Source organism: Tribolium castaneum, chromosome 8 (assembly GCF_031307605.1).
Source record: "Tribolium castaneum strain GA2 chromosome 8, icTriCast1.1, whole genome shotgun sequence".
In the NCBI taxonomy this organism is placed as follows: domain Eukaryota; kingdom Metazoa; phylum Arthropoda; class Insecta; order Coleoptera; family Tenebrionidae; genus Tribolium; species Tribolium castaneum.
Window position 1 is genome coordinate 12,464,902 of NC_087401.1, and position 14,927 is coordinate 12,479,828.

The 14,927-nt window shown below is 31.6% G+C and overlaps 1 protein-coding gene and 1 non-coding gene across 2 annotated transcripts in view; both read left to right on the plus strand.

The window, feature by feature from the left end:
• The first annotated feature begins 862 nt into the window (after positions 1-862).
• Positions 863-14,927, plus strand: part of GABA-B-R2 (metabotropic GABA-B receptor subtype 2) — a 37,012-nt gene continuing 22,947 nt past the window's right edge. The window contains exons 1-8 of the mRNA XM_064358380.1: positions 863-1,082; positions 1,129-1,229; positions 4,606-4,743; positions 4,796-4,974; positions 5,053-5,401; positions 11,489-11,871; positions 11,920-12,430; positions 14,801-14,911. Of these exons, the coding sequence (XP_064214450.1) occupies positions 947-1,082; positions 1,129-1,229; positions 4,606-4,743; positions 4,796-4,974; positions 5,053-5,401; positions 11,489-11,871; positions 11,920-12,430; positions 14,801-14,911 (1,908 nt within the window). The 5' untranslated portion in view covers positions 863-946. The remainder of the gene's footprint in view (positions 1,083-1,128; positions 1,230-4,605; positions 4,744-4,795; positions 4,975-5,052; positions 5,402-11,488; positions 11,872-11,919; positions 12,431-14,800; positions 14,912-14,927) is intronic.
• On the plus strand, positions 1,209-1,379 carry Mir3049 (microRNA mir-3049). Its single transcript, NR_038696.1, has one exon. It is a non-coding gene; the product is annotated as a microRNA mir-3049 (primary transcript).

Here is a 14,927-nt window from a genome sequence, read left to right on the forward strand (position 1 = left end):
TCTTAGAACTCTGAAGGGTCTAAACCGTTTTTTAAAACAATTTATTTCTCTAGAATTTTTTTTAATGTTGTTCTTGGATCTTTAACCGTATTTGCAACATTTTGAAAAATACATAGGAAGGCGCAAATTTTAAATTTTTAATAATTTTTTTCATGTATGTTTTTTATTTATAAAATTTTAGTCGTTAGTTTTTTGAGTTCAGAAAATCCTGCGATTTTGTATTTCGTTTCGTCTCCTAACTCATGGTCCTCCGTAGTCGCAACAACACGGGCGAAATAATTGACAAATTGTACTAAAAAATAATTTCGAAGGGAAATAACCCGGCGCACCCACCAAAACTAAAAAATTAGAACTTTTTGACCTGACTTATTCACCGGTAAATTAACTCGAATTCTTCGCTGCGTCTTAGAACTCTGAAGGGTCTAAACTGTTTTTTAAAAATATTTATTTTTCTAGAATTTTTTTAACGTTTTTCTTGGATCTTTAACCTTATTCGCAAGATTTTGAAAAATATAGTTATGCGCAAATTTTAATAATTTTTTTTCATGTTTTTTATTTATAAAATTTTAGTTGTTAGATTTTTGGGTTCAGAAAGTCCTGCGAATTTGTATTTCGTTTCGTCTCCTAACTCATAGTTCTCCGTAGTCGCAACAACACGGGCTAAATAATCGACAAATTGTACTAAAAAATGACTTCGAAAGGAAATAACCCGGCGCATCCACCAAAATTGCGTTAGCATTTTTAGCAATATTTTGATTTTTTTGGTTTTCTTTCTCGTTATTATCGCCTCTACCTGTGGGTGCTTGCCCCTTAACGCCTCCCCACTAAATAAATCAGTCGGCGTTGCGCCGTAGCGCACCCAGCACCAAAATCAATACAGCCCCAGTGTAAGCGTGCACTCGAAAATGTCCCAGCGCGTCGGAGCCCGGGCCTCGGCCCCCTAGTGATGCTTGTTTGCGTGCGAGTGCTAGCGCTGCTGTGCCTCGTGGGGGCGCAGCGGCCCAACCTGGACGCCCGCCGCCACGACGTCTACATCGCCGGCTTTTTCCCCTTCGGCAAGGGCGTCGAGAACTCGGAGACAGGTAGCGCAGCCCCTACAGCCCCCATTTTCTAGCCCCAGTGTTGTAGGGCGCGGGGTGATGCCGAGCGTCAAGCTGGCCTTGGACCACGTCAACGACCACTCGATCCTCAGCAATTACCGCCTGCACATGTGGTGGAACGATACGATGGTGAGTGGGGGCGCAGGGACATGGGGGCGCCACATGGGGTCGGGAAGACAGTTGCGGCGGATTTCGTTTTTTCAAGTCCGTTCGCTGCATTCCCAGCCCGGTGTCGTGCCGAGGCAGCAAGGGGGCGCTCAGGCTAGGAGGTTGTTTACACCGGAAGTTGAAATTGCGCAAACAGGAAGGTTGTTGGCGATTTTTTGAGGTTTAAAAAAGTTGTGCTCGATTTGGAGTAGGGCAAGGTCAAAGGTTTATAAATTGATAACAAGGGTTGGCTTCAGTCTTTCATTTATTTTATCAATAATGAAAAGGACATGGTATTTTCACCTGTAATTTGTACCTAATTTTAGGCACAGTTAAAGGCGGAATTCAAAAACAGTTTTTTTAAAACTGTTTCCGATTTTACATTATATTCAGTTGTGATATTTTTCAAAATTTTCCCGGCGCATCCACCAAAAAACGCGATCTATTTTAATATTGAAATATTTGATGTTAATTGTAACAATTTTTGTCTATCGCTAGAATTTTCTACCAAAAAAAAAACTAACAAATTAATGCACGTTTTAACCAAAAAAAAAAAACTAACAAATTAATGCACGTTTTAACCAAAAAATTATATTCACATGTTATACGCTTTTCTATATTTAATCTAATTCTACTATAACATGTAACGTCTTTGATTAATCTTCGACTTGAAGGTATTTTTGCAATACATTCCCTATTTTCTCAACAACCAATCCTAGAAAATATCGTTTTTTCGATTCCTTTTTGCGTACTTTACATTTTATTTTTACTTTACATCTTAAGAGTTTACAGTTTTCTTCACCGAACAAAATCTTAAAAAAAAGTGAGTTATTTTCCCGGCGCATCCACCAAAATTGAATATGGTATATTATTTTTTTAACATTTGTTTGAACAAATAAATCTGGAACGTTTTAAGAAAATTGTTTATTAAAGGCTGAGATAGAAGACAAAAAATCTTCAAGGCTTTCTGGCACTTTTTTACCTTTTTGAGGTATTTGTAATTTAGCTATGTATAATTAACAATTTGTTTTGGCGAAAATTTTAACGTGATGGAGATTATAAACTGTCGTTATTTTCATAGAAAGACAATTAGTTTAGTAATAAACTTCTTTCTTCCAAATTGTGAAATTTGCAGACCTGGGTAATTACTGTTTAATTAAATATTATAATTATCATTCTAATTACCCTACGCATTCATCAAAGTTAATGAAGAGGCTTTTTTAATTAATTTGTGTTTAATTATATTGATCATTTTGTAGAAAAAGCGCTGTAATATTTAAATGTACAACTAAACTGACGATTTTATATAAATATTCTAACTAAAATTGCGCAAGTTTCAGATTGATTTTTTTGTAGCAAGAATCTTCGGTAAAATGTTAAGTAAAAAGCTCAATTTTTTTATTGTATTTTGTTCTTATATTTTGAAACATTTCATTCTTTCTGTCCCAGTAATAATATTCTACTTTCTAACTAGATCAAGGAGGAATAATAAAAATTATTATCGTATCAATAAACTTTGCGGTGATTTTTTATATTAGTGATGAATTACGATACAAATTTTTATTTGCTTGCACTTTTAGAGCTCGTATGAATCGTAGGTAACAAATTACTTTTCAATTTTTTTTCTTTCTCTTATTTCATTTGAAAAGTTATTTTTTTTTACAAATCTGTTACCAACTTTCTTTCATTGTAATGTTTTTTTCTTGTGTATTTAAAATGAGAATTGATTAATAATATTTATTTTTTTATCTTCGCAAATTTTGTTGTCCCATCCGTTCTTGAAAACATTTAAATGTTGCTCTTATTTGTACGTCATTAAACGAGACCAAGAAATTTTAATTTCCATGATCTAATTTTGATATTTTTTAAGTCTTTTATAACTAAACCCTGTCTGAATAAATTTTTTAGAGTTATTTTCTTACACAGAATTTCTTGTCCCGTCCGTCGTGTGTAAAAGTAAATTAATCGGAAGAACAAAGTCCACCTTTTACTCCAAAAATAATTGTTGGATTTAAAGTTTTTTTTAATTAACAGAATTTTATAACGATTGAAATGTTGAAATTTTTTTGTGTCCTGTCCGTCATCAATTTGTATTTCGTTTTCTTGCTCGTATTTTTAATTTTAGATATAGGTTCCAATTGTGGGTTGCAAACAGTTTGACTTGTACTAAGTTTCTTTAAAGAAAAATTGACTTCTACTAATATTGTTCATAAAAATTGAAAATAAAATCAAGAAATTTGTGCAAAGTGTCGTGTCCCGTCCGTTATAATGGAATGGCGATGTTTTATTATTTTTTACTTGAAATTTTTAAATAACCACTCAAACTAAGTTGTAATTTTTATAATTTTTGTTTTTATATGTAGTCTATTTATTATTTTCATTGTTTCAATTTCATCGGTAGGGAATTTTCTAACTTTTCTGTACTCAAATAAATACCGACAATTCTTTATCAAATCTTACAAAATCTTTTTATAATTCTTTAGAAAACTGTTTTTTTATTTACGATTTTATTTCGAGATTTTATCTCATTACACAAATACCTTTTTACTGCAAGCATAATTTTTTTAGTTTCTATATTTATTAAATTTTGGTTTTTGTTTGGTTCACCTCTTTCATAAGCTTTATAGTTTTTTCTACTATTAGGCTATGTTGAATAAATTTTAATTTAATTCTTACACGTTTTCTTTTAAATTTGTGTTACTTTTTTAGGGCTCATTTGGAGAAAAATTAATTAAGACAGACAAGTGATTTTTATAGTTTTTTTACGTGTCTATTTCATTTGTAGGTGAATACCTACTTATTAAAACATTGAACTTTTCTTTAAATTCGTCGTAAGAAATTATTTTTTAAAATCAACAATGTTTTTAATTTTGGTGGATGCGCCGGGGAAAAATTATTCGATCATTCCAATTGTAAAACTAGATAAAGCAAAGGAAGATAAAACATTAATTTATTTTATCTTTATTTGCTTTATCTAGTCTTACAATTGGAAAGATCGAATTCTTTTCCCGGCGCATCCACCAAAATTGAATACTACACAAAATTTAGAAAATGAAGTTTTCCGATGAATTTAAACGAAAGTTGGATATTTCGCTTAACAAAAGTGCTGATTAATATTATTTCCTTGCCGCCTTTCGCCCCCAATCTACGTCACTCGTCCATTAAACCGAATTTGAAAGAATCCGCTCACATAACCCGATTACGCCTCGAATTCGAGGCACCGCCTTCACCAAAATTATTTTTGGCAATAAGCCCAATCTTTGTTTGTCACAAAACAACCTTCCTGTTTACGTTCCATTTTTGGCGTCACTCGAATCGATTTCTCTCTCAATCTCTCCCTAACTGTCCACTTTTCCAGTGCAATGCCGCCGTGGGGGTCAAAGCCTTCTTCGACATGATGCACAGCGGCCCCCACAAACTCATGCTGTTCGGGGCTGCCTGTACACACGTCACCGACCCCATCGCCAAAGCGTCCAAACACTGGCATCTGACACAAGTAATGAACTAACTAATCCCCAAAAAATCAAAATTCACGAAAGATTTTGCAGCTGTCGTATGCCGACACGCATCCTATGTTCACTAAAGACAATTTCCCGAATTTTTTCCGAATTGTTCCGTCGGAAAACGCCTTCAATTCGCCAAGACTGTCACTTTTGAAAGAATTTAACTGGACCAGGGTTGGCACCATCTACCAGAACGAGCCCAGATATTCGCTCGCGCATAACAGGTACAAGTGGGCTCTGATTTTGAAATTAAGTTGGCACTTCGATGTAATCAGTGTCACCAACTTGATTTTTTCTTACAGATTAGTGGCCGAGTTGGACACTTTGTCCTATTCGGTGGCCGAGACTCAGAGTTTTACAAATGAAGTCACCACAGCGCTGAGTAAACTCAAGGAGAAGGATACGCGAATTATTTTAGGGAATTTTAACGAAAGGTGGGCGCGTATGATTTTTTGTGAGGCCTACAAGTTGGAAATGTATGGGCGGAAGTACCAGTGGATTATTATGGGGACTTATGGGCATTATTGGTGGCGGAAAAATGACAGTGATAGTAATTGTACGTTGGAAGAGATCGAGACGGCCTTGGAACAGACTCTCCTTACGGATTTGCTCCCTCTGTCGACGAGTGGCGAAATCACAATTTCGGGCATTGTGAGTAATCGATGAATACTTGTTGTCAAAATTGTCAATGATTTTATTATTTTATAAAGTACAATACAAAAAAAACTTGGTTCCAAAAAATAATTAATAAAAAAAACTTGTTTATTTTAAATGTGAGAATTCGGGAATGATTTTACCGAAGACTGAATAAACGGATGTCTGATCATCACATTAAATCTTTGTCAAATTTTGAAATTTTTGCACTTAGTCTCAAAAGTGTGAATCATATAACGATTGTTTAACGATAAAAATGTTGAAATGTTGAAATTTTGTTTGTGTCCGCCCGTCATCAATTTGTATTTTATTTTTGCTGCTTGTATTTTAAATACACAAATACTTATTTTCTGTAAGCATTATTTTTTTAGTTTCTATTTTCATTAAATTTTTGTTGTTGTTTAATTTACCACTGCAATAAGCAGTACAGTTCGTTTTACTATTATCTTATGTTGATTAGATACTAATTTAGTTCTAACACGTTTTTTTTTATTTGTGTTACTTTTTTTGGGCTCATTTGGAAAAAAAAATAATTAAGACGGACAAGTGATTTTTATAGGAATTTTGACGTGTCTATTTTATTTGTAGGTGAATAACCTAACTATTGAAATATAGAACTTTCGTTTAAATTTGTCTTAAAACTTTATTTAAATTAACTTTGTTTTTATTTTTGGTGGATGCGCCGGGAAAAAGAATTCGATCATTTCAATTGTTAAACGAGATAAAGCAAAGAAAATAAAATAAACTATTGAATTAATGTTTTATCTTCTTTTGCTTTATCTTGTTTTACAATTGGAATGATCGAATTCTTTTTCCAGGCGCATCCACCAAAATTTAATATTACACTGAATTTATAAAATAAAGTTTTCGATGAATACTTAATGTCAAAATTGCTAATGATTTTATAAATTTATAAAGTAAAATACAAAAAAAACTTGGTTCCAAAAAATAATTAATACAAAAAACTTGTTTATTTTAAATGTGAGAATTCGGGAATGATTTTACCGAAGACTGAATAAACGGATGTCTGATCATCACATTAAATCTTTGTCAAATTTTGAAATTTTTGCACTTAGTCTCAAAAGTGTGAATCATATAACGATTGTTTAACGATAAAAATGTTGAAATGTTGAAATTTTGTTTGTGTCCGCCCGTCATCAATTTGTATTTTATTTTTGCTGCTTGTATTTTAAATACACAAATACTTATTTTCTGTAAGCATTATTTTTTTAGTTTCTATTTTCATTAAATTTTTGTTTTTGTTTAATTTACCACTGCAATAAGCAGTACAGTTCTTTTTACTATTATCTTATGTTGATTAGATACTAATTTAGTTCTAACACGTTTTTTTTATTTGTGTTACTTTTTTTTAGGGCTCATTTGGAAAAAAAAATTAAGACGGACAAGTGATTTTTATAGGATTTTTTACGTGTCTATTTTATTTGTAGGTGAATAACCTAACTATTGAAATATAGAACTTTCGTTTAAATTCGTCTTAAAACTTTATTTAAATTAACATTGTTTTTATTTTTGGTGGATGCGCCGGGAAAAAGAATTCGATCATTTCAATTGTAAAACGAGATAAAGCAAAGAAAATAAAATAAACTATTGAATTAATGTTTTATCTTCTTTTGCTTTATCTTGTTTTACAATTGGAATGATCGAATTCTTTTCCCGGCGCATCCACCAAAATTTAATATTACACTGAATTTATAAAATAAAGTTTTCGATGAATACTTGATGTCAAAATTGTTAATGATTTTATAAATTTATAAAGTACAATACAAAAAACTAAGTTTCAAAAAATAATTAATACAAAAAACCTGTTTATTTTAAATGTGAGAATTCGGGAATGATTTTATGTTGGTAACAGAAAACCACGGAAAACTGAATAAATGGATGTCTGATCATCAGATTAAATCATCGGCAAATTTTAAAATTTTTGCACTTAATTTTCTAAGTCTCAAAAGTTTGAATCATATAACGATTATTTAACGATAAAAATGATGGAATGTTGAAATTTTGTTTGTGTCCCGTCCGTCATCAATTTCGTTTTTGCTGCTCGTATTTTAAATACAGGAAAAATACCTATTTCCTGTAAGCATTATTTTTTAGTTTCTATTTTCATTAATTTTTTGTTTTTGTTTGTTTTACCACTTTAATAAGCAGTACAGTTCTTTTTACTATTATCTTATGTTGATTAGATACTAATTTAGGTCTAACACGTTTTTTTTGTTGTTTTTTTTTTTGGTGGATGCGCCGGGAAAAAATGAAAAAATTATTTGATCATTCCAATTGTAAAAGTAGATAAAGTAAAAGAAGATAAAATAAACTATTGAATTAATGTTTTATTTTGTTTGCTTTATCTTGTTTTACAATTGGAATGATCGAATTCTTTTTCCCGGCGCATCCACCAAAATTTAATAAATAAAATTTTCGATGAATACTTGTCAAAATTGCCAATGATTTTATAAATTTATAAAGTACAATACAAAAAAACTAAGTTCCAAAAAATTATTAATACAAAAAACCTGTTTATTTTAAATGTAAGAATTCGGAAATGATTTTATGTTGGTAATAGAAAACCAATCCGGAAGATTGAATAAACGGATGTCTGATCATCAGATTCAAATCTTCCTCAAGTTTTAAAATTTTTGCATTTGGTTTTCTCAAAATTTGGAATGAAATAGCTAAATATCTCATAGTAATTCACTTTTAAGTCAAGTAAAGTGTGTTCTTTTTATCGACAGACTTTCTCAAGTCAAAATTCTCGTGAAAAAATTGGCACATGTCTACAAATTTGATTTGTTTTTGGTTTTGTCAAAATTTTGTGAATTTTGGATTTCTGTCCAGTAAACGCGTTGAAATTCTCTGCTTTTTAATACAGACGGACAGACTGCACGTTAGTAGGTGCAGTCACGAGCAAAAAGAATGACACCTTTACCAAGCTGGCTGGTAGCAAAAGTCCGACAAAAATCTTTTAGGTCATAAATTTCAACAAACAGGGTAGTTTATTAACTGTAACACATCGAAAAGATTTGTAGGGGTGTCATTCTTTTTGAATGTGACTGTACAGTGTTATGGGAAAAGCTTTTCGTAAAAATTTTATTAAAAAAAACGTTTATATCAACGTTTATATCAAAAATAGTTATTCGCTGAAGGATCCAAAGAGGTGATAGGAAGATTGAGTTTAAATTTTCTATTACTTTGTTTGTCAGCTTAGTGTTGGAGGTCTTTCAAAATTTTTTTTCAGCTATAGTTTCTAAATTAGCACTTTGTTTATTCTTTCGTAAAATGCAACAAGACGTCCTTATATACTACTTTATGAAAATTTGTATTTTTGTCACTTTTTACTATATTAAAGAAACCTGTACGTATTTAATACTCTAAATTCTATATTTTCAAAAACTATTACCGGAATATATTTCTGTATTTTTTGTTTTTAGATTTTATTGAACAAATAAAACTTTGTCATTTTCCCTCATTAATAAATGAATTAGTAATTATTGTTGTTAAAGCAGAAAATTTTATTTTGCTGCTTTGAAAACAAGTATGTGGTTTGTTGCTTTATAATCCCGATTATAAGAGTAATAAAAAACCAAACAAAATATTATTATGTGCTCTGTTAAATAACTAATAAAAACCGTATAAAAGTTGCTAGAGTACTAACAGGAAATGAAATAAAAATGAAAGTTTCATTTTATTCACACCCCAAGTTTTTAATTACTGATTTAATCTTAGAATTTAAAGTTTTAAATTAAGAGTAATATTTAACTCGCAAATAATATGAATTTAAGTGCAGCCAAGCAGTGAGCTTAGAGCATATATTTGTTTTTAACGTAAAATGAAGCGTAGAATTTGCTGGAAGAAACCGTTGTGTTCTAAGCCTTTTAGTTTGTGAGTTATAAATTTTTTTAATGAAGAACTAAAAATGTCTCTGTAATCGGAACGGTTGGCTGGCGCAGGTTTTTACGTGGAGATAGATAATTTATTACGCATTTTCATACTTTTTTGGTTTTTGCTCTAAGTCTTATACCTACCCTGTATATCCTACAGTTGTAGAATATACAGTTGTACACGTATGACCATATTTTTATTTGAGAACTTATAAAATGCTGTAATATTGTTGATGAGAATAAATCATAATTATTATTATTATTATTAAAAAATTTCAAAAATTCATAGGTAAAAAATCAGTATAGTACGTAAAATGAAGCATAGAATTTGGTGGAAAAAACCGTTTTGGCCTTTTAGTTTGTGAGTTATAAATTTTTTTAATAAAGAACTAAAAATGTCTCTGTAATCGGAGCGGTTGGCTGGCGCAGGTTTTTACGTGGAGATAGATAATTTATTACGCATTTTCATACTTTTTTGGTTTTTGCTCTAAGTCTTATACCTACCCTGTATGTCCTACAGTTGTAGAATATACAGTTGTACACGTATGACCATATTTTTATTTGAGAACTTATAAAATGCTGTAATATTGTTGATGAGAATAAATCATAATTATTATTATTATTATTATTAAAAAATTTCAAAAATTCAAAGGTAAAAAATCAGTATAGTATGTAAAATGAAGCGTAGAATTTGCTGGAACAAACCGTTTTGTTCTAAGCCTTTTAGTTTTTGAGTTATAAATTTTTTTAATGAAGAACTAAAAATGCCTCTGTAATCGGAACGGTTGGCTGGCGCAGGTTTTTACGTGGAGATAGATAATTTATTACGCATTTTCATACTTTTTTGGTTTTTGCTCTAAGTCTTATACCTACCCTGTATGTCCTACAGTTGTAGAATATACAGTTGTACACGTATGACCATATTTTTATTTGAGAACTTATAAAATGCTGTAATATTGTTGATGAGAATAAATCATAATTATTATTATTATTAAAAAATTTCAAAAATTCAAAGGTAAAAAATCAGTATAGTATGTAAAATGAAGCGTAGAATTTGCTGGAACAAACCGTTTTGTTCTAAGCCTTTTAGTTTTTGAGTTATAAATTTTTTTAATGAAGAACTAAAAATGCCTCTGTAATCGGAACGGTTGGCTGGCGCAGGTTTTTACGTGGAGATAGATAATTTATTACGCATTTTCATACTTTTTTGGTTTTTGCTCTAAGTCTTATACCTACCCTGTATATCCTACAGTTGTAGAATATACAGTTGTACACGTATGACCATATTTTTATTTGAGAACTTATAAAATACTGCAATATTGTTGATGAGAATAAATCATAATTATTATTATTGTTATTATTATTAAAAAATTTCAAAAATTCAAAGGTAAAAAATCAGTATAGTACGTACAATGAAGCGTAGAATTTGCTGGAACAAACCGTTTTGTTCTAAGCCTTTTAGTTTTTGAGTTATATATTTTTTTAATGAAGAACTAAAAATGCCTCTGTAATCGGAACGGTTGGCTGGAGCAGGTTTTTACGTGGAGATAGATAATTTATTACGCATTTTCATACTTTTTTGGTTTTTGCTCTAAGTCTTATACCTACCCTGTATATCCTACAGTTGTAGAATATACAGTTGTACACGTATGACCATATTTTTATTTGAGAACTTATAAAATAGTGTAATTTTGTTGATGAGAATAAATCATAATTATTACTATTATTATTTAAAAATTTCAAAAATTCAAAGGTAAAAAATCAGTATATTACGTAAAATGAAGCGTAGAATTTGCTGGAACAAACCGTTTTGTTCTAAGCCTTTTAGTTTTCGAGTTATAAATTATTTAATGAAGAACTAGAAATGCCTCTGTAATCGGAACCGTTGCCCGGGGCAAGTTTTTACGTGGAGATGGATAATTGCGTATTTTGGTGCTTTTTTGGTTTTTGCTGGAAATCTTATACATAGTTTCGCGAAAAACGCAAAAAATATATCAAAATTTTCACTTTGGCCAATTGCCGATTACGGCGAAGCTGTTGGAGCTGGCGCAAAATTTAATATCAAAAACTAATATAAAACTTTTAACAGATCTAGTATCAAATGACGAAAAATATTATATTTAAAAAATATAAAAATTTATATTTTTTTTAATTAAATCAACGTTTCGGTAATTGTGTGGTTCCCCAGACGGCCGACGAGTACAACATGGAGTACGACTCTCGCCGTGGCAACGAATACTCGCGTTTCCACGGCTACACCTACGACGGCATCTGGGCTGTAGCCCTGGCCATCAAGAACGTAGCCCACCGGATACGCGTCATCAAGCGCAATCTAACAGTTAGCGACTTCCGCTACCATGACCCCATCTGGGAGAAGCTCTTCCTGGACGCTCTACGCAACACAAGCTTCGAAGGAGTGACAGGTCCAGTCCGTTTTTACAACAACGAACGCAAAGCCAGCATTTTACTCAAACAGTTCCAAGAGGGCCAAGAGGTCAAAGTTGGCGAGTACAGTGCTGCCACCCAACATCTCGACTTGACACTTGGCGCGCCTCTTAAATGGATCGGAAAGTAAACGTGGTTTTGGCACTTGGCGCAAATTTACGATTTTTTTTGTAGACACCCACCCAAAGACCGAACGTTGCTCATTATTGAGCACACGAGGGTCAACAAAACCGTCTATGCCATTTTGGCCACGTTGGCCGTGTGCGGTATTATCATGGCCACCGTTTTCCTCGCCTTCAATATAAAGTACCGCAATCAGCGCTATATCAAAATGTCAAGTCCGCAGCTCAATAACTTGATTATCATTGGATGTATCCTCACTTATACGAGTATTGTGTTTTTGGGATTGGACTCGGGTCTGTCGAGTATCGAGGCCTTTCCGTATATTTGTACAGCGAGGGTTTGGACGCTGATGGCGGGGTTTTCGCTCGCTTTTGGTGCAATGTTTAGTAAAACGTGGCGAGTTCATTCGATTTTTACCGATGTTAAGCTCAATAAGAAGATTATTAAAGATTATAAACTGTTTATGGTGGTTGGTGTGTTGCTGTTTATTGATTTGGTGATTATGACCACGTGGCAGTTTGCCGATCCGTTCTACAGGGAGACCAAGCAGCTGGAACCTTACGTGAGTAGCCCACGAGCACAATTTATATTTTTTCTACCACTTCTTTTAAGTTTAAACTTTAAAAAGGCCAAACACAAGGCGACTAAAATTTGTTTGAGCGTAGGACCTCTGATCACTGTTTTATTGAATCTTTTATTTACTTGATGTAGCAAATTTATTTGACCGGAGAACTTCTGGCTATTGCCTTAATACAGCTTTTCGTGCATTTTTGTTAATTTTAAACGGTAGAGCTTTTATGTAATACCACAAATTACCGGATTTTTTGAAATTACCTTTATTTTATAACTGTTTACTGCTTGATTATTTGTTACGACAAAATAAACAGTCTTGCAATCGTGTAATTTTATAGTGTTGTATTTTTGCTTTTCTCAAGTCTATGCTTTAGTTATGCTAGTTAACGTACACCTTACAATAAACCTGCAGAAATCTAAGCTCATTTCTACTAAGAGACGAATAAAATTTATTTGATCGTAGGACCTCTGGCCACTGTTTTATTACAGCACTTACTTCATTCGACGAATAACGATTATTTTTGCATAATTGGATTTTACACAAAAAAATAATGTAACTTTATATAAACTATCATGGATCTATGTCTTTTCGTTTCGGAATTATTCAACTTTTTCTTATAAAAAAGACCAATTTTAGTGAAATCTTAAAAAATTCGTATCTTCGTTATTATAAAAGATACATAGTTGGCTATGACATTTTCGAAAAGCTGATTTTTTTCTGAACTCAAAACAATATAAATATAGTTTGATATATTTATATATTTTTGATAAAAATATATTTAAAATATTTAAAAGTAGTTGGCCATGGAAAAATTATTTCACATAAAAGGTGTGAATAACCTAGAAATTTTGTGAATGGGGTTATTAACGTAATGTGAAATTATAAAATAAGCTGTCTTAAAGTTATTTTCAATTGAACAAATATACGAGCGTCGCAGATTTTAATTACATAAAAAATGTGCAGAAAATTGCAAACGATGTGTCACTACCATTTGATGACACTTTTTTATGATTTACTGAAGTGCAATGGAGGTGACGTTGATAATGTTGTGTATTTTTTTACCGCAGATGGAATTTCATTTTGGTGTTTGGATTGACATTTTTTTGTAAAATAAAATTTTAATGATACGCAATCATACAATTAATAAAATTTTTCTTCTTCCGACATTTCATGTTTAAAGATGGAAAATAGAATGACAACGTAAGCTTGCCATTTTAAATATAAAAACAAATAATTTTTATTAATTGCAAAAATTTGATCTAATAAAAATTTATTATGCTGTTTTTGAATTAATTAGGCTTTAAAAAATCGTCAAATTATAAATACTTGTTGGGTAATACAATTTTCATAGTTTTAATTAAAAATCCAAAATTTGGCCTTTATAAAGAAAAAATTTTCATGGCCTACTATAAAGAAAAAGCGAAATGTTTTGTTTTTTCTTAAATATTTAAAATTCATGTATTACACAAATAAACATATCAAATCAAGAAAACAATAAGCTTTTCGAAAATGTTATAGCCAACTATGATTCCTATTTAAAAAAATACAACTTTATGTTATTACAGTTAAACGAATGGTTGAAAAAAATCGCTGATAACATTATTAGATTCTCTGAAAAAAAGTGCCTGTATAATGTCCTTGTTTCAAATGTGTATCTTTTATATTAAGGAAGTTATGATTTTTTTAAGTTAAAATGTCAACTTTTGTTTATAAGTCGAAAACAAAAGACGATAGCGAGATGCAGGTTTGACCAAAATTATTCCCTCAAAAAACGGACCCAAGAATTGTTTTTCTCTAAGCCTCTTAATTTTGAAGATCCCGTATTCGGACATCCAAAATGCAGCACCGTGTACAGAGTGTGCCAAAACGCAAAAAGTTGAAGAACTCATTTTTTTCAAATAGAACACCATGTATTTCTTTACACGATGTAATGCTTTAATTTTTTTGATTTATTTATTTTTCGAAACTGGGCGCCACCAACTTTTTCCAAAAAGTTGGAAAAGAACTTATTTACCGCTTTTATCCTCGTTTACACTACGTAAGAGTGCCTTTTCGACTGCTTTTATATAGTGGGAGTGGGGAGGTTCGATTTCAATTAAACACAGTTGATTGAAAAGATAAATTTTATTCAATAACCATAACTATAGTAACAAGAGATAAAACAAGTAACTTTTACAAAAAATTGAACTTTGGTTCACCACCCTGTATACAACACCCTGTGCTTAATAAATATATTTTTAGTTTGTAGATTTCTTGCATTTCTATTGAGCGTAGGATCTCAAAGCTATTACCTTAACAAAGCTCTTTGCATTTCTGGTTAATTATAATTATTTAATTCTTCCAATCTTTTTTCTTTAGCCCCACCCTTCCAGCGAAGACATCTTCATCATCCCCGAGAACGAATACTGCGCCTCGCAGCACATGACCATCTTCGTCGGCTTAATCTACGTCTACAAGGGCATCCTCATGGTAGCCCCCTCTCCTC